At 63.1% G+C, this 20,572-nt stretch overlaps 1 protein-coding gene across 1 annotated transcript in view; it reads right to left on the minus strand.

Annotated features, from left to right (window-relative positions):
• ABLIM2 (actin binding LIM protein family member 2) overlaps nt 1–20,572 on the minus strand; it is a 71,518-nt gene that overhangs the window by 37,094 nt on the left and 13,852 nt on the right. The window contains exons 3-8 of the mRNA XM_053672466.1: nt 19,959–20,142; nt 15,593–15,708; nt 13,959–14,085; nt 11,496–11,589; nt 4,147–4,234; nt 2,170–2,228 (exon numbers count right to left, since the gene is read on the minus strand). Coding sequence (XP_053528441.1) covers nt 2,170–2,228; nt 4,147–4,234; nt 11,496–11,589; nt 13,959–14,085; nt 15,593–15,708; nt 19,959–20,142 — 668 coding nt within the window. The remainder of the gene's footprint in view (nt 1–2,169; nt 2,229–4,146; nt 4,235–11,495; nt 11,590–13,958; nt 14,086–15,592; nt 15,709–19,958; nt 20,143–20,572) is intronic.

A 20,572-nucleotide genomic window follows, 5' to 3' on the forward strand; every position in this document is an offset into this window, starting at 1 on the left:
CCCCACCCCCAGCCCCACCCCTCAGCCTGGCCCTCGGGAAGCACCACCTGCAAAGGGATTGGGGTGCCCAGTTCTCACAGAGTTACCCACAAGTCTTGTCAACACCCACTCCTCTCCATGTCTCAGCTGAGGGGCAGGGGCTCAGAGAGGGCTGGTGACTGGCCTGCGGTCACACAGCTGGGCAGGAAAGCCATTTGTTCCCGGGGCCCCCAGGCCTGGCACCGAGAGGCATGCCCCCAGGACAGGCAGGTTAGTTCTCCTACAAGCCACCAGGTCACAGTGGGGCCACCCTGACTTGGGGCCAGTTTCAGAGAATCAACAAGGCCCACGACTCCTCTGCTGCGTGTCTCAGGGGCTGGTGGCCCTCTGGCGCCGACCCCGCTGAGCTGGCTGGAGCTGACTGGGTCTGGCTGGTTCATGGCCAGTAAATGGCTCTCTCTTCCTGCCACCCGGTCCACAGCAGCCAGACAGCCGGGGAACTGTCTCCAAGGCACCCGAGTGCCCAGGGAGGACCATGCAGGCCTGCCCCACCCACCCTGGCTGGCCTGGGCCCCGGCCTGGAGATGGCTCTCATTTCCCAGGCAAGACAGACGAGGCTCTGAGGGGCTGGGGCGGGGCTCGGACGTCGGGTGGGGGAAGAAAGGGACAAGCGGGGACGAGCAGGGCACGGAGGGGCCTGGCCCCTGTCCCAGGAGTGGAGGGGGAGGCGCTGGGTGGGCAGCTGCTCTCAGGCTGCTGGCCTCTTCCCCCAATGTTCCCAAGACATCTTCCAGAACAGCTCAGGAAGCCGCTGAGCCTGTGCGGCCCCAGGCAACGGCCCCTCCCTCCTCTGCCACCCACCAGCACTCAGACGGCCTGCCTCTCGTGGGGCCAGTGGCCCTGCTCCTCTCGGCAGCCTCTGGGTGGAGAGCAGGGGCACGCAGAGCTGGGCTCTCGGCGGGCCCTGAGGCCAGGCCCAGGATCCAGGAGCCAGTGCCGGCCACCCTGGCCTGTCCCCGAGTGGGCCTGCCATGCTCCCAGGGCCCTTCCTTGCTCCCTGGTCAGTCTGACCTGCACCCACACCCACACCTGCATGGGGTCCAGGGACCCCTCAGCATGCTGGCCCCCGTGTCCGGATGGAGGGGCCCCCACCCAAAGGTCGGGCCCGGCGGTCACTGCAGGGTCAGGGGCTGCAGCTCCGGCCCATCTCTGAGGCTGGGCGGCACAGGGGCAGTTCGCAAAATGAATCGGCCGTGGGAGGGGACGGAGGGCAGTGTGGTGCTACTTCCTGCCACCCCAGCTATGTGCGTGACAAACTGTGACGGGCACTTCTATACCTGCAGGAGGCGCAGCAGCACCCCCAAGGATTCTCAGGTCCTAACTCCCCAGTCGTGCAGCTGTGGCCTCGTGTGGCCACGGGGACTTCGCAGACGGGACAGGACGGAGAAGCCTGAGGGGGAGGTTGTCCTGGATTCTCGGGTGGCCACACGTGACTGCAGGGGTGGCGGTCTGGGCAGTCCAGAAGGACAGGAGTGGACTCCCCTGGGAGCCCCGGGAGGCCGCAGCCCGCCGCCGGGTCACACCTCTGGCCCCAGCTCTGCAGGGTAACCATCAGCTGTTGCCACGCGTCTGAGTCGTTGCCGCCCCGTAGGAAACCAGCATGTCACCAGCCTCCCCCCACAGCCTCCGTGTCCCTGGAGTCAGGAGGACAGTGGTCCAACGGCTCTGCCTCCTTTGCCTTCCCCCAGGTCCCAGTGCTGTGCTTGGGGGACGCGCAGTACTCGGCGCGAGGGTCCCCTAGCAGCGGGGTCCGGTCTGGCCTGGGAGCAGTGGCAGCAGGTGGGAGGGGGGGCCGGTGGGCTACTCTCATCCCGAATCCCAGTGTCTATAACCCTAGGGACGGTTCTGGGAACTGGGCTGAAACGCTGGAGATCACTTGGGGCCCCGCTAACTTTGGACTTGCCCCCAGATGACACAGCCTCCTGGACCTGCCGAGCAAACGAAGCGGTCAGAGGCCAGGGCAGGGAGCCCGGGACGCCCCTCGCCCACCCTGCCCTGTCCCTCAGAGCTGCCTGTTCACGCCTGAACCCCGCGCCCCCAGGCCCCCGAGCCACCTGCCCCATAGCCTGCAGAAGCCGGTCAGTGTCTTCTTAACTCTATGGCAGTGAAGAACTAGTGACTTCCACTCACCCTGTTTTTGTCTTCAGTTCTGGATGCTTGTCGACAGGCTGGGTGCCAGATGGAGGAACCTGGGGACAGTCCCGAGACGGAAGTGGTCAGTGCCATGCCAGGACGTGGGGACCTTGGCGGTCAGGGGGCAGGTCCGGCAGCTCACATGTGGACGCCCACTCATCCCCCACCTCCGAGGAGCCCCTGGGTGCTCTCTGCCTGGAGTCAGTGCTGGGTCGGGACAAGCAGGTCACAGGCCCTGCCCAAGGGGACCCATAGACCGGTTGGGGGACATGACATTAATGGGCAAACATGCCCCCGTGAGCTCGCTGCTCCCCCAGGGGGCTGCACGGGCTCCCACAGAGGCTGTGAGGCCACCTCGCCTGGCTGAGGGCAGCCAGACAAGGTTTCTCACAGGACGGGCAGCTGAGGGGCTTCAAGTTCAGAGGCAGAGGAAGAGAAGGGGCTGTGTCGTGACCTGTCCCAGCTCCTCCCTGGCAGGGGCAGCAGCAAGACCCAACCGTGGGCACAGCTGGGCTGCGGCTGGGGTGGGGACCAGTCTTGGGGATAAGGGCTTTGTGCTCTTGGCTGGGGGGCGGGAAGGGGGAGCCTCAGTGTGGGGTGAGGAGCAGGGCTGAGAACGGGGGGGCCCGGCCCAAGGCCCTGACCCCGGGCTTGACTCCCCCACTGAGTCACTTGGTCTCTGAACCTTCTCCTGCCTCAGTTTCTCCACCTGCCAGTTCCTCCCAGCCACCCACATCGACAGCCACCACCAAAGTCACCAAGTGCCCGGGGGCTGGTGCTCTGCCCACTTCTGATTCAAAGCCAACCTGCCCTAGGGCCAGGTTTCTCTCACCTGCCAGCAGAGCAGGCAACAGCCCAGCCTGCTCGGTCTGCGGGGGGTCTCCTACAGTTCAGTGGGGCCGCAGGAGGCGTGAGCCACGGCACACCCACATTACCATCCCACCCTTTCAGGCCCCTGCCCCCCAACCCCCACCCCCCCGGGCCCAGAGGACTCCCTCTCCCGGCCTCCGGAACCTCAGCCGACCCCTCCCCACTGCGGCCCACCCTGCTCATGCATCCTCTGCCTGCGGACGTGGCTGCCGGGGCTGGGTTCACCGTGCGGGCCTGGGTTCATGGCCATGGCTGCTTGACCAGGTTCATGGCCCACCAGTGCCAGACCTGCTGTGAAGGTGGGAACTGTGTCTGCCCCACTCTCTGATGCCCAGGCAAGCCACACAGGGCCTGGCACACAGCAGAGGCTTAAAAGTGTGCCTGTGATGGCAAGCTCATGTCCCCACGCCGCTGTCCCCACGCCGCCGTCCCCGCACCACTGTGCTTGGTGTCAGAAGGGCCCGACAGCACCATTCACAGTGGGGGCAGGTGCCTCAGGCTGGGGCACCCCCTCCCTCCACCAGACACCCCAGCACTGCGGGGGCGCAAGGAGCTCCTTTCACGGGCTCTGCAGTGGAGATGCAAGGAACAAGAGGGGACACTGGGGACAGGGCCGTTGCGCTGACATCACCCTGTGAGGTCCAGCCTCAGAAAAGGAGGCCTGTCTGGCACACAGCCCCCAAGACAACCCTGAGTGACGCCATTAAACAGCCACCTGCTGGGGACTGAGTGGCCCACCCCGCCCCCCCCCGGGTCTGGCTCCACTGCCCCGGTCACCGGAGACAGAGACATCATTGAGAAGGGTTGGTGGCCAAGGCGGTGGGTTTCTGTGTCAGCCATCCCCCGGGCGCCTGGGGGAGGGTCTGAGCAGCATGGGGTCCCCTCCACACACGCAGGTCCCCAGGCTCTGCCTCCCACCATCACCCCATCCTACCAGGTCCCGGTACCCCCCACGGCTGCTCAGGAAAGCCTGCTCAGGCCCTGCCCCCTCCCCCCACTTCCTCATGAGCACAGTTCCTAACTGGCCAGAGAACCGCCCTGGCCCACCAGTTCCCACCCAGCCCAGGGAATGGGCCCGGGGGCCGGCGGGGGCTTCCTTCCTACCTTGCAGATACATCTCCTCGCCTTCGGCAAACGTCCGGCCACAGCGGGCACACAGTGCGCACGAGGGGTGGTAGTGCTTCTCCCCGGCCTGAGAGGACAGAGCACAGGTGGTCTGCTGGGGGCGTGGAGGGGTGCGGGGGTGGCGGAGGCACTGTGAGGCCGGCAGTGCCCCAGGGGGCTGTGTGGAAAGGCTGGGCCTGCCCACTGGGGGCCAGGGTGGGAGGCGGGGATAAAGCTGAATTCTCCCCCAGGTGGAGGGACTGGGGAGGTGAAGTGAAAAGTGGTTAGCAATTTTCTTACGTATCTTCGTATTGCTGGGTTTTCTCAATTAGCACTTATTACTTTTATAATTCTTAAAACCCATTAAATTAGATTAAAATATGAATACTGAAATAACCTAAACTAATTGCATTTGCTGGTTTGGCTTAGTTCTACATGATGCCAAAGAAACCCCCAAATCACCCCAAAATACTGTGTTACTTTATAGAGACTACTTCTCACCCCCACAGACAGGTGGGGGAGGGGCGCCGCGGCCTGTTCCTAACTGCGGACCCTGACCCCTGCGGCTCACGCGGTGGCCTAACCACGGCTTCCTGACCTATGTGAACAAGGGTCGCTTTGCGAAATAAGGAAGACGGGGGTGGGGAGGGTAAAAGTGCCTCACACACACCTCACTTCCCTCCCCTCCCCTCCCCTCCCCTTCCCTTCCCTTCCCCACGGTGCACTCGGTGCAGACCAGGCCCAAGGGGCCCTGTGTGCTGGGGAGATGCTTCCAGAACAGGTTTGGGGCAGAAGTCAGACATCAAAGAGTAGGTTCCGCCATCACACAGTTCAGAACCCGGGACAGGAATCTGCATTGCTATAGTCGGGGTGCTGGCTGCCCTGGGGGCTCGGGCGTCTCGGGGCAGGGGGGTGCTGGGCGCCCTCTCTCCTGCTCTGGTTACGTGGTGTCCGGCTGGTGGAAAGTTATCAAGCCACACGCATGCGCGATTCGCACACTCCTCTGTGGCACAGAATGGGTCGATGACCCAAAGTAAGAGCCAGAAGTATCGAACTCTCGGACGGACGCGCAGGGGCACATCTCACAGCCCAGGGTTGGCAGCGGGTCTGCATTGGACACCAGGACGTGGGCGGCAGACAAAGCGGGCGAACTGCACTTTGTGCATTACGACCTTTCGTGCCACAAAGGACATGACTGAGAAAGTGGAAAGACCGCCTACAGAACAGGAGAAGGTGTTGCAGATCATAGAGCTGATACGGGCTCAGTCTTCGAAGAACGTGAAGAATTCTCACAGCCTAAGAACAAAACGACACAATCCAGCTGAAAAAACGGGCAAAGGACTGAGACAGACATTCCCACAGAAGGCGCCCCACGGCCAAGAAGCACATCCAGTGTGTTCAAACATTGGTGCCGCTGAGGAAACACAAATTCCAGCCCCAAAGAGGGGCCACTGCACAACCACGAGGGCGGCGACAAAACCAAACCAAACGGAGAAGCAGGTGTCGGAGGGACCGGGGAGAAACTGGCCGGCTCTCTGGCGGGAACGCAGCTCCACCCTGCACCGTGGAAAGCAGTTTGTTGTGGGGGCCTCGGAAGCACAGAGCTGTGTGCTGCGGGACCCAGCGACCCCACTCCGAGATGCCTAAACGAAGAGAACAGAGTGGGAGGAACAAAGCCACAGGCCCACACAAAACTGGCGAATGAGTGCTCACAGCAACATGACTCTCCATCGCCGCAGAGTGGGATCGACCCAAGTGCCCGTCCGTGGGTGAGCGCTAAAAAATGGGCCCACTCATGCAATGGAATATTACTCAGCCATGAAAAGGAGCTCGGTCCTGGCCCCTAGGGCCCCACAAAGTCTCAGGAGGGCACTACTGTCCTTATGAGATGAGACACCACACCCATTCTCAGCCATGTGGGGACACACCGGGAACTGCGGGGGCTGGCAGTGTGACTGTGGGTGGCCAGCCTCCACAGAACCATGAGAAAAACCACACAGTCCACAGTCCACAGCAGCCCAAGCTGACTAAGGCCGCAGAGTCAAAAATGAAAGTATCCTCGCTCCTGCCAGTCCCCACTGCCACTCCTGTCCCCTCTCACAGTCTCACAGTGTGACCACAGTGTGCCACGTCCCCAGACACTTCACGCCAGCTCCTTCAGGGCCTGGCCCTCCCAAGGCCTGTCCACAAAGGGCCCCAAGTGTCCACACCGAGGTGTCACAGGGGCAGCCACCGGCCCCCAGCTGGAGCTCCGGAGGGCTCAGGCTTTAAAAGTACATTAATGCCCACGAGGTTTGTAGTGTGTGGTTAAAAAAGCCCCTTGTGCCTTCTGGCAAGTGGCTGTCACCTTGCAGGAGATGGAGCAAGGAAGGCAGGTACCAAGGCCCCGGGGCACAGACAAGTGCGGTCCCCCCGGTGGGAGGAGTCAGAGCAGGGCTGGGGCACGGGGACGCGCAGGGCAGGGTCAGTACCCACACGGGCCTGTCTCGGGTCCAGAAAGCCTCAGCCCCCTGCAGAGGGAATGGCAGCCCCTTTCCCCACGGAGCTGCGGGGCACCCTGCATACCCGAGACCCGCCCCTGCCCTCCCTCCACCCTGAGAGCTGGCCGTGCCTCCTTTCTGAGCCCTTCCCGTGTGTGTTGTGTGTGTCCCCACGTGTGTTGTGTGTGTGTCTCTGTACATGTGTGTCTGTGTGTGTCCCTGTGTGACTTCTAAACTCTGACAGGGTTCGCCTGGGGGACGGTGTTCACTGTGGATGACTTTTCGGTTTGTTCTATGATAAGCAAATGCCCCTCCTGAGTGTGGGCTTTAAGGAAACCCACTAAGGTTTCCAGGAAACAAAGAAGTTGAGCCCTTGGGACGTTGGCTTCTCCTGCATCCTTCTGCTTGTTCGGACCACGTGGTTAATTTCCTTCCAATGACGAAGGTCATGCCTGCCCGTGCGGCGAGTGGAAAGTACCGAGGGAGGAAGCCAATGAGCCAACGGCATTCGGTGCATGCCTGATGGGGACAGGGGGCGGGGAGCGGGCTGAGTGGTCCCCTCTCCCCTGGGTCTCCTCAGGGCAGCGGGGTGTCCTGTCACTGCCATCTCCATGGAGGCAGCCCCCCAGCCCGGGGAGGGACACCGTGAGTGTTCAGGAAGCATCTGTAATTTGAGTGGTGGACTGAGGAAGGGAGAGAGGAAGGGAAGAGGGAAGGGAAAGGATGGAGGGAAGGAAGGAAAGAAGGAAGGGAACCCAGGAGAGAAGGAAGCAGGACGAATTTAGTGGTCCCAGAGGCACCTGCCTTCTCGTTACCATGGGGACAGCCAGGCGGCAGGAGGCAGGTGGGGCTCTGTCAGCGGCACCTCCTGAGCTGAGGAGGGTGGGGCTGAGCCAGCAGCAACCGTGCTCCTGCCGCCCCCTCCACCTGCGCAGGGGCACCTTGCGACTCCTACCACCGAGAGCAGCACCCCCAGGGATGCAGGCGTGTGGCCAGGTGCCGGCCAGGGCTGAGCAGGGACCCCCTGCACTCAGCACCTCCTCCCCCGTCAACACGGGTCCAGGTGGTCTGGCTGCACTGCAGTCCCCGAGAGCTCACCAGCTGCCTCCAGCTTGCTCCTTGGGGCAGCTCCCTGCCAGGGGCTGGCAGGTCTGTTGCTCGGCTGCCCCAGGTGCCCACTGTGCTCCCAGGAGCAGCCGTCAGGCCCCCCAGCACCCACAGATCCCTAAGGCCCCTTCCTGCACCTGTGCCCAGCCTGGACCAGGCTCATCACGACAGGTGCCCGAGGGGTGCAGGACTGGGGACCCATACAGTGCAGGAGGCCCCACGCCCGTTTCAGAGACGGAGGGGGAGGGAGCACCCACGGGCTCCGATGCACACTTCCCGGCCCACAGGCAGGGGGGCGGGCAGGCGCTGAGGGCGCCCAGCAGCAGGATGGCACTCGCCTGTCGCAGGCAGGCAGACCAGAGCGGCATGGACCTCGGGCCCCTGCCGGCAGTGGGGAGAGGGCCTGGGCTGCTGTCCCTCACCAGCTTCACTGTGAAAAGCAGAATCTTAGGGGGCAAAATTAGGAGGTTGGGGGACAGCAACAGGGGCCTGGGGTTCTCACACTGGCTGATCTGTCCCTGTTCCCCACCAGCCCACCCACCTGCAGCCCAGCGTGGAGCCTGTGGCCCCCCCGACAGCCCTTGAAGGTGACTGGCCAGACTTCCTACCTTCATGGGGTCCTGGCAGCGGAGCCCAGTCCGACCAGCCGGTCCCACGGCCCCTCTCCCGGGCCCGCTCCTGGGACAGGCTGGCTGCACGGGCAACGTGACCCTGAGGGGTCTGGATCCTTCGCCTCCTCTTCCGATCCTGCCACCCCCCACCTGCTGCCCCCAGAGTCCCCTGCCGGTCCAGCCGGGCGCCCGCACACTCTGGGCTGGACTCCTGAGGAGCCGCCGTGGCGGCTGCTCCCCTTCTGCTCAGCCAGCTCGTCTCCACCCGCCCTCAGCTGCCGCCTCGCCTCAAGCCGAGGAGGATCTCGGAGCTTCGAAGAGCCGCCGACTCAGCCAGCCCGGCTCCCGGCAGAGGCGAAAACAAAAGCATCAATCTTCCCAGGGAGGCCCTGCACCCTCCACTGCGGATGGACCGGCAGGAAAACCCAGACCTGCTTTTCCCAGCAACTCGCAACCAAGCTGGCCCCAGAGGTGCCCCATCCCAGGCACCGGCCCCCCAACTCTGTGTTTGGCCCAGCGTCAAATATCAGGGTGCTACCACTGCCGCAGACGGGGCCACCTTACTCCCACCTTCCTGACCCACCAAGGGGAGGCCTGCGGACTGCCCCTCGCCCCACCAGTTACCACGGGGCCAGCTCTAAGCTGGGGACAGTTCACAGGCAAAGTCCCTGGAGTCTCTGAGGATGTTACCGGGGCCTTCGACTGACAAGTGCGGCGCCGGCTCTGGGCCGCGGAGGCAGGGCAGGCAGCAGGGTCTGGTCAGGTCTGCCCCCTCCCAGGTGCAGAGACCACGGCCGCCAGGAAGCGGGCCCGGCCAGCTCGGCCCACCTGAGCCTAGGACGCGCCCCGCTTGGGCTGCTCGGTGATGTCACAACGTGGCGAGAGGCTGAGAGCTCAGACAGAAACCCGACCGCCGCCCCTGCACTGGGGGAGGCTGAGTGGTGGGGGCCTGGGCAGCCCAGGTTCCAGTCTGGCCACCTGACTGGGCATGGCCCATGGGCCCCCGGGGACCCTCCCTGTGGGTGAAGCCCAGCCAGTTGCCAGGGGCCAGGTGTGTGGCAGGAGGTGGCACCGCTGACTCTGAGAGGGACTGCAGGGTGGGGGACCACGGACAGTGTGTGTGGGAAAGGGGGGGCAGGTCTTCCTGGAACCTGGTGTTGCCCAGCTAGTCAACCGGAGAGCAGACCCAGGGGACTGAGCTGAGAGGCTGGTGACACAGAGGCCAGAGGACAGCCACTGCGTGGGGCACTAGGCTCCGAAGGGAGGGGGGACTTCCTTCGAGGTTGTGCAATTTCACTTTTTTAATGGGAGCGACAGCTATTTTAAAGGCCTTTGAGAGGGGAGGCCTGTGCCCAAGGGAGGGGAGGAGATGGCAGGGACCTGAGCACAGGTGGGGGTTTGTGGGGGAGGAACAGGGACCTGAGCACAGGTGGGGGTTTGTGGGGGAGGAACAGGGACCTGAGCACAGGTGGGGGTTTGTGGGGGAGGAACAGGGACCTGAGCACAGGTGGGGGGTTTGTGGGGGAGGAACAGGGACCTGAGCACAGGTGGGGGGTTTGTGGGGGAGGAACAGGGACCTGAGCACAGGTGGGGGCCGAGGGAAGGAGGGTGGCACCTTTGGCAGAAAGGGCAGGAGAGGACAGGGCGGTGATGGGGAGCTCACAGAATGTGAGCCCAGGACAGTCCTGAGTGACACCTGGTCCCTTGTCCCTGTTGAGGGGAAGACAAGGTCGCTGTGGGGGAGGGGAGCCGCCCAGGAGAGAGAACAAGGTCTCAGGAGAGAGTGGAAAGGAGCAGGGAGACTCAGGGTCTGTGCGAGGTGCGCTGCTGGGCGCTGGCGCAGGGCTGGGCGAGGAGAGGGGTGAGGGGCCCCTGGGGAGAGGGGTGGCCCCGTGAGGGGTGGCGGCAGCGATTCCAGGAGAGGATGCCCCCATCGGTCCCCCGCATTCAGAGGCCATGGGCGTAAACATCAGGCGTGACCGCGGCCCAGGAACACACAGGACAAAGTGTCAGCAATCTTGTCATGCGACCCGCTCACCCGAGTCAGAGAGAAACGCCCGGAGACCCCCACATACACACGGGCAGAGGTTACAAATGTAACCGGACACTGCAACATGATCGGCTAAGAGTGGCAGACAGAGGCTCATGGGGGTGGGACAGCAAGGCCCCTCCCTGTCACCCGCCAGACTGTCCGAGGATTCTGTAAAGGCCACACTCCCGGTGCAAGGCAGGGACCGCATCCCTGCCCGTAGGAGTGTAGACCGCCCCCCGGAAGGCGCCTGAGGAGCCTCCCGTCCCTGCAACAGCGCCGGGCAGGTGACTTGGCGACTGCGGCTCTGCGGCTTGGTCTCCAGGAAGACAAGAGACACAGTGGAGCAGAACGCTCTCCTCGCTGTTACTGCAGCAGAAGCACATCGACCCCCGGTGGCCCCAACCTGTCCTCGCCCCAGAGGTTACTTTGGGGACCTTGTCTGGGCCAGGGCCCCTTCCCTCTCAGGGCTCAGCCCCCTGCCCCTCCCTGAGTCCTCTGGTCACCTGTGCCCTCCCCCAGGGGCCATGGGCAGGGCTGGACGGTCCATCCATCTGCCTGCCCCAGCTTGGAGCAGAGGGCGGGTTACAGAGGGAGGTGGAGGACGGGGGACGGGGTGGACAGAGCTCGGTCCTGGTCATCCCCGGGATGCATCTTCCTGAACAGACTTAGGAGAGTGTATGACACACCCTATTTTCACAGAGGGAGACGCCCATGTCCCCACCACACAGACAGCATCCAGGAGAACCCGCCCTGGAAGTGCTCTGTCTGCCGGGTCCACCTGTCTCCTCCCGAGGGGACAACAGTCCTGCCTCCTGAGCTCACACTACAGCCTCCAGGCCTCAGACTCCCCGTCTAGGCTCCAAGGGCTATGCCCAGGACCTGGTGCCCTTCCCACCTCTCCAGCTCTATCCACTCACAGGGGAATGAGGTCACCGGGAAGGCTTCCTGGAGGAGGCGGTATGCACTCCCAGGACTCCCCTGGCAGAGGTGGGAGACAAGGTGGCAAAGGCTCTGGGTGCAGATTCCTGCACCAACACGCAGGACTGCCGGTCACCTGGAGGCCCCTGTTGAAGCTCATGGGGCAGGTGGAACCCAGCGCCCACCTGGGGCAGCACCTACCTCCAGCACGTGGCCTGTGATGAACTTCTCGCAGCCGTCGCAGAGGATGCCGAACTTGGCGTGGTAGTCGGCCTCGCAGTACGGCAGTCCGTCCCTGCAATGAGCCAGGCGGTCAGGACTGGCAGGGTCACCCCAGCACCGCAAGACCTGACCACCCTCGCCTGCAAGGGGGGCCCTGCCCAAGGGGGACAAGCCCGCCTCCTTCTGCAAGTCACAGGACCACCCTTAGTGTTCCTCAGAGACTTACAGGTATGAGCAGGGCCTCACCCCCGTCACACCAGCCCGGAGAAGGACCACGCAGATGGTCCCACTTCACGGACGGAGAAACTGAGGGGCGCAGAGCTGGGGCCACGTGCCCAGCAGCAGAGGGAGGGGCTGCTGGTGCTTCCAGAGGCTGAGCCGAGGGAATAAAAGCCATATCTGAGAACTAAACAAATGATGGTTCCGCAGATGTGGCTGTTCCTTCGGTTCATTGTGCCCCCGGCCTCCCACATCCAGGGTGGGAAACGGCCCGGCTACTCCTCGGGCGGCTTCCAGCTCCTTCCCAAAGGGCTCTGGCCACCCTGGAAGAACATGAGCTTGAAAGGGCATGTGACCACAGTGCCCAGGTCAGGGACTGGGTCTGAGGGGTGCCACATGCCAGGTGGCAGGCGTGGTGAGCTGGGGGGAACCTCACTGTCTCAGGCGGGGCAGCAGAGGCCTCGCCTGCACAGGGAGGGGTCGGGGGCCACACGGTGATGGGCCACCCACCACATGCCCCTGTACAGCGTGCCCATCAGCGCTGTGGCATCAGGGCGGTGGCACTGGGAAATCAGGATGAGGCATCGTCATTTGGGGCACTGCTCCTGAGTGTCTGGGCAGCCCTGGGCAAGTCGCTTGCACACTGAGTCCCCACTGAAGGAGCCGCAAGAAAAACACCAGGGTGCAGGCTGTGGAAGGGCAGCTGACGCCGGCACCACACCCGGCACAGCATCTGCCAAGCGAGGAGCTCACTTGAAAGCGGCTGCAGTGTCGCCACGGTCAACCTCTAGGTCTCGGATGCCGGCAGGAGGCGAGGGCCTGCTGTGCAGTGACAAAGCCCTGGGGCCGCTGGGCCGCCGCCACCCCCCAGCCTCACAGGGGAAGCCCTCCGTTCACAGGACAGCAGCCACTGACCTCAGGGCCCCTGCCCGTCCCCACAAGTGGGTGCATGTGCAGCACACCCAGGAGGTTCAAAGGCATCGTCTCCATGGCAACACAACGCCCTCCTCATCAGTTCTAGGAGTCTGGAGGCTGCTGGGTAACCGAGCAGCGTGGGCCAGCTGCCACGGAGCTGTTGGGTGTGCTGGGGGCTGGGCCGTTCACTTTATTTTAATGTCCCTCCACCAGGCAGCCCACCAGCCGTCCCCTCCCTCCACTACGGTAGCAGCCGAACCTCCGGGTGAGGGACCAGAGAGGCCCCAGGCAGATCCAGCCTGGCCAGAGGGACCCCTCCAGAGAACGGTCTGCGGGCGCTGCCTGTGGTCTCGTGCCTCGGAGAGGAAGAGCGCCGAGAGACCCCGCACACCCTCCCCGCAGAGTCAGAGTGCGAGTGCCCGGGGAAGCAACGCAGTACAGTCACATGTGTGCATGCGTGTGTGCACACGTGCTGGTATATATGCATGTGTGCAGAGGTGCCAGCGTGCGTGTGCGTGCATGTGTGTTTCATTCTACGCAGTTTTGTCACAGGACTTTTTTTAAAACCCGACCAGTTCCTGTGACAGCTCTGTCCCCTCAGCGTCAGCACAAACACCGCAGTCCGTGACAGCTGCCCAGAGACCCTCACTGGAGCCTGCTCTGTGTGCATGTTGGGGCCTTCACTCTCCCGTCGCCTGTGCCTTGGGGCTCACCTGTCTCTCATCCCTGAGCTCGGGACTGAAATGCACGCACCCCACACACCAGGTGTCCCTGTGTAGAGCCACGGTCTCCCAGAGGGCCCCTCACCCCAAACCAGCCGACTGCATGCTGAGGACACTGTGTGGGCTGGTGGGAGCTGCCCAAGGGGGGCCTGCACTGGAGAGTCCAAGCATTGGGCTGAGATGTCACACCCATGACAACTGGGACTGGTCGGGCCTGTGTCCCTCACTCTGCCGCTGGCACCAGCTGACATCTACTCTGCATCGTGCAGGACAGCCGTGTGCCAGCAAAGGGGCGAATTCCACGGGGAGGGTGACCCCAGGAATGGGCGTGGGGAGGTGAGTCCCAGAGTCGGACATGGCAGCGCGGTGCCTGTTTCAGCAAACGAAACGGAGCTGAGTCTGAGAACCGTGTTAGGGAGGCCTGGCTGCAGGGAGAGCGCGCCCAGGCCTGGGGACAAATGCACCAGTCCCTGCCAGGGTTCCTTGTGTAATGGCACGGGGCGGAAATGCAGAGGCGGCAGCGGGGGGTGGGGACACCGCAGGCACCCCTAGACCTCGGCGGCTCCGGCGCCCTGCCCCCACTCACTTGCTGATGTACTCCGCGTTCAGCTCCTTCCCACAGGTTTTGCACTTAAAGCAGCCCAGGTGCCAGTGTTTGTCCAAAGCCACCAGGGACTGGCCGTTTTTTATCTCTGTGCCGCAGCCCCCACAACCTGGAGGGAAGAGGAGAACACGGCCGTCATCACCATGGGTCAAGAGGAGTGAGGGGCCTCGCCGCTGGGTCCCCGGACACCCCTGAAATATCAGAGGGCCCCGAGGAGAGGACAGAGGGGACAGTCCAGCAGGGCGGGCCTGTGGGACCCTGTTCCACAGCAGGTGCAAGTGTGCAGAAAACAAGTCACAGAGCTGATGCCTGCATGGCTAAGCGCTGGCCAGGTGCAGCCGGGGCCGGGGGCCAGGGGCCAGGGGCCAGGAGCGGGAGACCAGGGGCCAGGAGCCGAGGCCCCGCCTGCCAGGGGCTGAGCGTCTCGGCCTGGGCAGCAGGTGGGTCTTCCAGCAGGACCACAAACTGTGCCCAGAACCGCTGGCCAGGCCCGGCTCTCCTAAGTTGTCATGCCGTGCAAATGCACGTGCCGCTGCGGAAAGTGACCGAGAAGCAGACTCCGACTCCGAGGTCCAGGGCCCACACGGGCCGGCGGAGACCGGCTTGGGGAATGGCCGTGTGCACAAGGGAATGAACAGGAACTGAGAGGGCGGGGGAGGGTGCTCACCCCAGACAAGAATTCGGTCCTGGACAAGGGGCCGGCTCTGGGAATCCCCTCCTCTGCCCCAGGACGTGTGGCCCTGGGGCACCACAGCGACCTCACAGCAGGGTGGGCTCTGAAAACTCCCCTTCTGCAGTGGGGCCCTGGCAGCCGCAGGTCCTGGAGTCCCGGGGCCCCTGCCCCATTCCTACATCCATCCTGGCTCCCAAAGACTCGCCCACGCGGGAAAAGCCAGCATCTGCCTGCTCCCGCCTCGCTCCCACTCTGCCTCACAAGCCAGTGACAGTCCAGCTGGCGTTCCAGCTTTCAGGAATGGCCTCCCGCTTCTTCCTGCAAGAAGCACGTACTGGGGCCTGGCTGGTGTGGGTCAGTGGATTGAGCACCTGCCTGCAAACCAAACGGTCGCAGTTTGATTCCCAGTCAGGGCACATGCCTGGGTTGTGGGCCAGGGCCCTGAGAGGGGGCTCGTGAGAGGCAACCACACATTGACGTTTCTTTCCCTCTTTTTCTCCTTCCCTTCACCTCTTAAAATCTTAAAACAAAACAAAACCATGTACTGAGCACCTACTGCATATACACCCAGGCCAGCCTCCTGGGATGTAGATAGAACCCCTGACCATAGAATCCCAGAGTTCAAGGCTCTTTTAATGCTCTCCCAAAGGGCTTCCAGATGGCCTGGAATTAACTGTGGGGAGCTCAGAGAGCTAGAGGGAGAGGATGAGAAGTAGGCCAGGAGGGCTTCCTGGAGGAGGAAGACCAGAGCTGGGCCCAAAGCAGGATGGGAGTTGGATGTGAAGCGGGAGGGGCGTACAGGGCAGCAGGCACAGCCTGGGCAAAGGCTCAGTGGCACAAGTGTACCAGAGACTTCTGTCCCAGTTCCCTTCCTTATGCTCCACCCCCCACCTCGGCTCAGCACCAGCTCCCCCCACTACCACGCCACCAGACGCCCACTTACTCCAGAGGCCCTGGGAGAGGTGCGAGCTGCCGCCCATGGATTTGGGCAGGGAGCACTTCTGGCACATGCATTCCTTCCCGTTGAAGGTCACACGGTCCCCGGGTGGGAAAGGCAACCTGAAACAAGACAACGAATTACCAGGCAGGGCCACCTGCTGCTCTTCTCTGGGGAAGGGGAGGCCCCACCCTATCACCTTCCCCTGAGACCTCACAGACGGATGCCTCAGGCCGAGGACACAGGGTCTCTCTGTCCAGGGGCTGCCGTGTCCCTGCCGTGTGACCTCAGGCCAGTCACGGACACCTGAGCCTCAGTTTCCTGACCCACACCGGCAGGCGGAAGGACAGTGCCACAGGGAGGGGCAGCGAGGGCCAGCCCAGGGCTTGGCCGGTTGTAACACCACAGCAGGCAGCCCTAACCTTTGGCCTCCCTGCTTTGACCCCTCTGCCTCTGACCCCCCAGGAGAGCCTCTGTCCATGTCAGTCAGTGATAGCAGACACCTGTCCTATGGGCCTCTTTCATAACTTTAGGAGGTCTGTCCAAGTGGGTAACCACGCCCACTTCATTTTTCCTCTATGGGTGAGAAGGCTGAAGTTCAGAGAGGTTGCTTTAGCTTTCCAAGGACACACAGCCACCACATGTCAGAACCAGCGTTCCACCCAGACCTGCCGGCTTCTAAGCTCCGTGTCCCCTGCCCGGGCTTCTAAGTTGGCGATGCAGCAAAAATCACGTCCACAGACCCCACGGCGCTGTCCTGCGGGCCCCCTCTTTGTTGGGAAGCTTGGCCTTTCCTCTCATCATAAATGTTTTGCATTAATTTCAATATCCCATTAAAGTATATTTTAGCTTCATTACTGAGTTTTTTTGGTGCCCCCTTCAATTCTGCATCCAGAGCGAGCTCCTCGCTCACGGCACCTGGTCCCAGCCCCGGGCTGCCTGGGGCGAGGCTGGCTGATGGGCAGCGGGGAGCCCACCCACCCCCTGCAGCCCAAGGACTTCCCCTTCGGCGACTGCGGGGTGGACAAGGTGGCCGCTGTCCGGTGGACTGCGACCAGGCAGCCTGTGACCAGGGCCCCGAAGCTCGCCCCTCATGACTGACAAGGCTCAGCTCCTTTCGTGTGTTTATCGCTCATTCGTAAATGTTCTTCTGTGGGGCAGCCGTTCAGCTCTTTTGCCCATTTTTAATGGAGGTTTTTTTGTCCTCTTAGTATCAACTTGCAGGACCTTTACATATTTTGGACACGAGTCCTTCATCAGATGATACATCACCTACCCGCCAATGGCTCGCTCTGGCATCTCCTTCACATCCTCAGACGTTTTCCTCCGGCTTCCGTGTTTCCTTTGACGCCGTCGCAGAGACAGGACCACCGGCCGCGGCCGCTCTGGGCTCGCGAGCGCCTAGAGTCTGCTTCGCCTTCGTGTTGTGTGGCAGCTTCGCCGACGCTTCCACTCACATGCACGCGGCCACTCCCACCCCACTCGACGGCCGTCCGTGTGTGCAGCACTGTGCCACCGTCCCCACAATCAGCCGGGGGTCCTTTTCATCACCTCCCCCCAAAGCACCCTGTGCCCTTTACCCGCCTGGCCTGCATCTCTGAAAGGCATTTTGGGGGGCATGGCGTAGGGGCGTTTGATGTCTTCTTTCTGCTCTCCGAAGACGCCGTCCTACCCTCTCCGATGGTTTCGGGCGCAGAGTCCGGGGTCGGCCTTCTATTCCGTGGTACACAACGTGTTTTCCTCTCGCTGTTTTTAAGATTTCCTTCTCACTACCGTTTCTCAGGAAGTTGGTGGGGACGGGCTTGGCAGGGTTTTGCTGTGTTTCTTCTGCCGCGGTTCAGCGAGATTCTTGGAAGCACGAGTTTATAGCTTTCACCAAATTTGGACATTTTTCAGCTTTTATTTCTTCAAATTTCTTTCAGCCTTCTCCGATCCGCTGGGTGTCCCCTCCCAGCCTAGAGGGACAGACAGACAGATCGATGCCCACAGAGCGCTGGGCCTCTCTTTACATTTTCAGCCTTTTCCCCTCCCTTTGCTTTAGACGAATCATTTCTACGGCTACATCTTCCAGTTCACTGATGTTTCCTCTGCAGAACCCAGTCTCCTGCCGATTCCTCCCAGGGAGGTGGCCGTTTCGGAAACGGTAATCTTCATTTCTAGGAACTCGGTTTGGTGTCTGTTGATATCTCCTGTGGCACGGCCATATGATGGTCTCCTTCAGGGACACAGCGCACTGACGGGCCTGTGCCGCCGCCACCTGGGCGTCCAGCACGGCTCTCCTTCCGGGGTCCATCGTCCCCCGGGAGGGGGGGCGGACTATTCTGGCCCCGGTCACATTGTGGTTTCCTTTCATGAGCAGCAGCGTTAGATCGGGGGCGAGCTTGTCTGTGCGTCGGGCTGAGCTTTTTGAGGTGTTTTCCTTCCACTTTGTCAGTGCAGGTTTACAGCAGCCCCTGCCCTAGGGCTCGGCCCCACCGATGGGGCACGGCCCTTTCGGGGTCCCTCCTGTGCGCCTGGGTACTCAGTGAGCGCTGCCACCTGGCCAGACCTCCGTGTCGCCCGGCCCTGGGACCTGCGTGGCTCACAGCAGCCCCGCCCTTCTACGCCTCGCCCTGTGCCATTTCCTCTGCATCTACACAGCTCCGTGCCCGGCGGAGACCCGCGGCCCCTGCGCAGCTCCCCGGGCTCTGAGTGCTGCTGTCTCTCGGGTCACCACCTCCTGGCTCAGCGAGGAAGCCACTCTCCAGTGGGTCCCCCCTTGGGCCGGGCAGCAGGCCGGGGGTCACAGGGCTCCACTCCCGTGTCTTCCCCTCTCAGTCCTGAGCCATCGGGGCCCCCAGTGTCTGCACACGGTTGCTCTGTGTCTTTGTCCAGGTCTCCAGCTGTTCATAGTGGCCGGTAGGCCCAGTTCCAGTGTGACTGAGTTGTCTGCTGTCACTTTTAAAATAGCCGATTACCCAGAGGTGGCCTTTCACACCCACTGTGACGACATCAAACCTCATCAAGTGACACGCTCAGAGGTCCGGCCCTGAGATGGTCCCCAAGCGACTCTGACCCACTCATGCTGCAGTGACACATAGTGACACTGGCATTAGAAACATCCCGTGCCATTGTCCCGCCCTCTCTCAGCATCCCCCCCAGCATCCCCCCCAACCAAGCCCCCACTTCCATCCAGTGCACGTGTGGTCACCTGGGACAAGGCTTTGGGAACAACACGCAGTCCCTGTCACACTGGTGTAGTGGGGGGAGGGCACAGAGGAGAATGGACTCGGGAGGTTTATTCTTCGTTTCCCAGAGATGCAGCATCGCCCTGGGGGCAGCGCATCTGTGGTGGGAGGGAGGAGCCCAGGTGGAAGGCCGCCCGCTGGCCGCACCCCCCACGCCCCACAGGTGCAGGGCAGAGAGGGAAGCCCGTGTGGCCCCGCCGCCGAGGCTCGGGACCTCCGTCCACCCAGCATCAGGCACCGGGCGCCTGCTCTGTGCCCAGCCAGCCCAGACCCGCGTGGGGCTCACATCGAGCTGTTCCAGCGGCCGGTTGCCAGGGACGTTGGGGCCCAGGAGAGAGGCAACGCAGGATGCAATGGTAGGGGAGGCTGCTCCCGGTGGGAAAGGCTTGGGAGGTGCCTCCTGCTGCCCAGCAGCGCCCCAGGTCTGAGCCCTGTGGTGTGGGGTCCCTGCTGACGCAGGCCCAGGGTACCAAGCCTGGACCGCAGGGGTGCTTAGGAAAGCCTGGCTGAGTGAGCAACAGAGCAGGAGAACCGGCACCGCCTGGACGCACCTCTGAGCCAGGCTTCGGGCTCGGAGGCCATGGGCGGTGCGTGTGGAGTGGCAGGCGTGGGGGGACCCCAGCAGACGCACTTTGAGGCCTGAGTGGGGACAGTGGCTGAGCGGATTCTGGAAAGTGAAGGACGGTAGAAGATGCCCATGCTTGGGCTCATGCACCTGGCGGGTTGGGTGGTACTGTCACCTCCAGACTGGGGACAGGGGCAGTGAGAAGCAGGCAGTGCAGGAGGGACCCGGCAGGACGGCCGGGGAGCAGCAGCAGGTGGGCAAGGAGGGGCCGAAGCGTGGAACCCACGAGCACCAACAGGAGAGATGGGACGTGTGGAGAACTCGGACCAGGAGAGGAGCTGGTGGAGGGGCCGAGGAGAGGTTGGGGGGGAGAGACCTTTCCAGAAGCTGAAGGAGGCCATGCACCCCCCAGGCAGGAGGGCTCAAACCCCTGCTGCAGGCTGGGGAGGTGGCCTGCAGGGTCGGGCTGGACGTGGGCGCACTTTGGGGTGGACCGCCCAGGGTCCACCGCCATCCCTTGGCTGGGCCTGGCTGGAAGGGCAGTCCCGGCGACGCGCAGGGAGCCCGCAGCCCCACTCACCGGCAGACGGCGCACACGAAGCAGGCCGGGTGGTAGGTCTTGCCCAGCGCCGACACCACCTCGCCCTCGATGAACTGGTCGCAGCTGAAGCAGCGGGTCCCGTAGAGCCGCTGGTAGTCCTGTGTGCAGATGTACTCGCCCTGGCGCACGAAGAAGCCGCCCTCTGCCAGGTCGCAGCCGCACGCTGAGGGAGAGCGCAGGGGGCCGGTGTCAGCAGGCGGGATGGCGGGCCAGGGCCCCACAGCCCCAGGTGGACCCCCACACCACACACAGCTCCCCACCCGACGCAGGCTCGGAGGGGTTCACAGAAAAAAAAACCCAGGAGCAGGCCCAGGCACGGGCTCCAGTGCCGGCCCCTCAGCCTGGAGTTGAGTGGACTTCCTTGTGGAAGCTTCCAGAAAGGGGCACTGACCTGGGAAGACACCAAGCTGTGCTGAGGGGCCACCAGCCTCCCTCCCTCGTCTGGGACGCCACTAGGGTGACACGCTGATGTCCCCAGCCCCTCCGCTGCTCCAGGCTCTGGTTTCCATTGCAGAATAGAATGGATCACAGGGGTACCTACTATGTGCTGGGCTCTGTTCAGGGCAGGGAGATCCCTTGTGGCTGACAACAGA

This window comes from Artibeus jamaicensis, unplaced genomic scaffold (genome assembly GCF_021234435.1).
Source record: "Artibeus jamaicensis isolate MK-2021 breed Jamaican fruit bat unplaced genomic scaffold, CSHL_Jam_final contig_76, whole genome shotgun sequence".
Taxonomy (NCBI): Eukaryota; Metazoa; Chordata; class Mammalia; order Chiroptera; family Phyllostomidae; genus Artibeus; species Artibeus jamaicensis.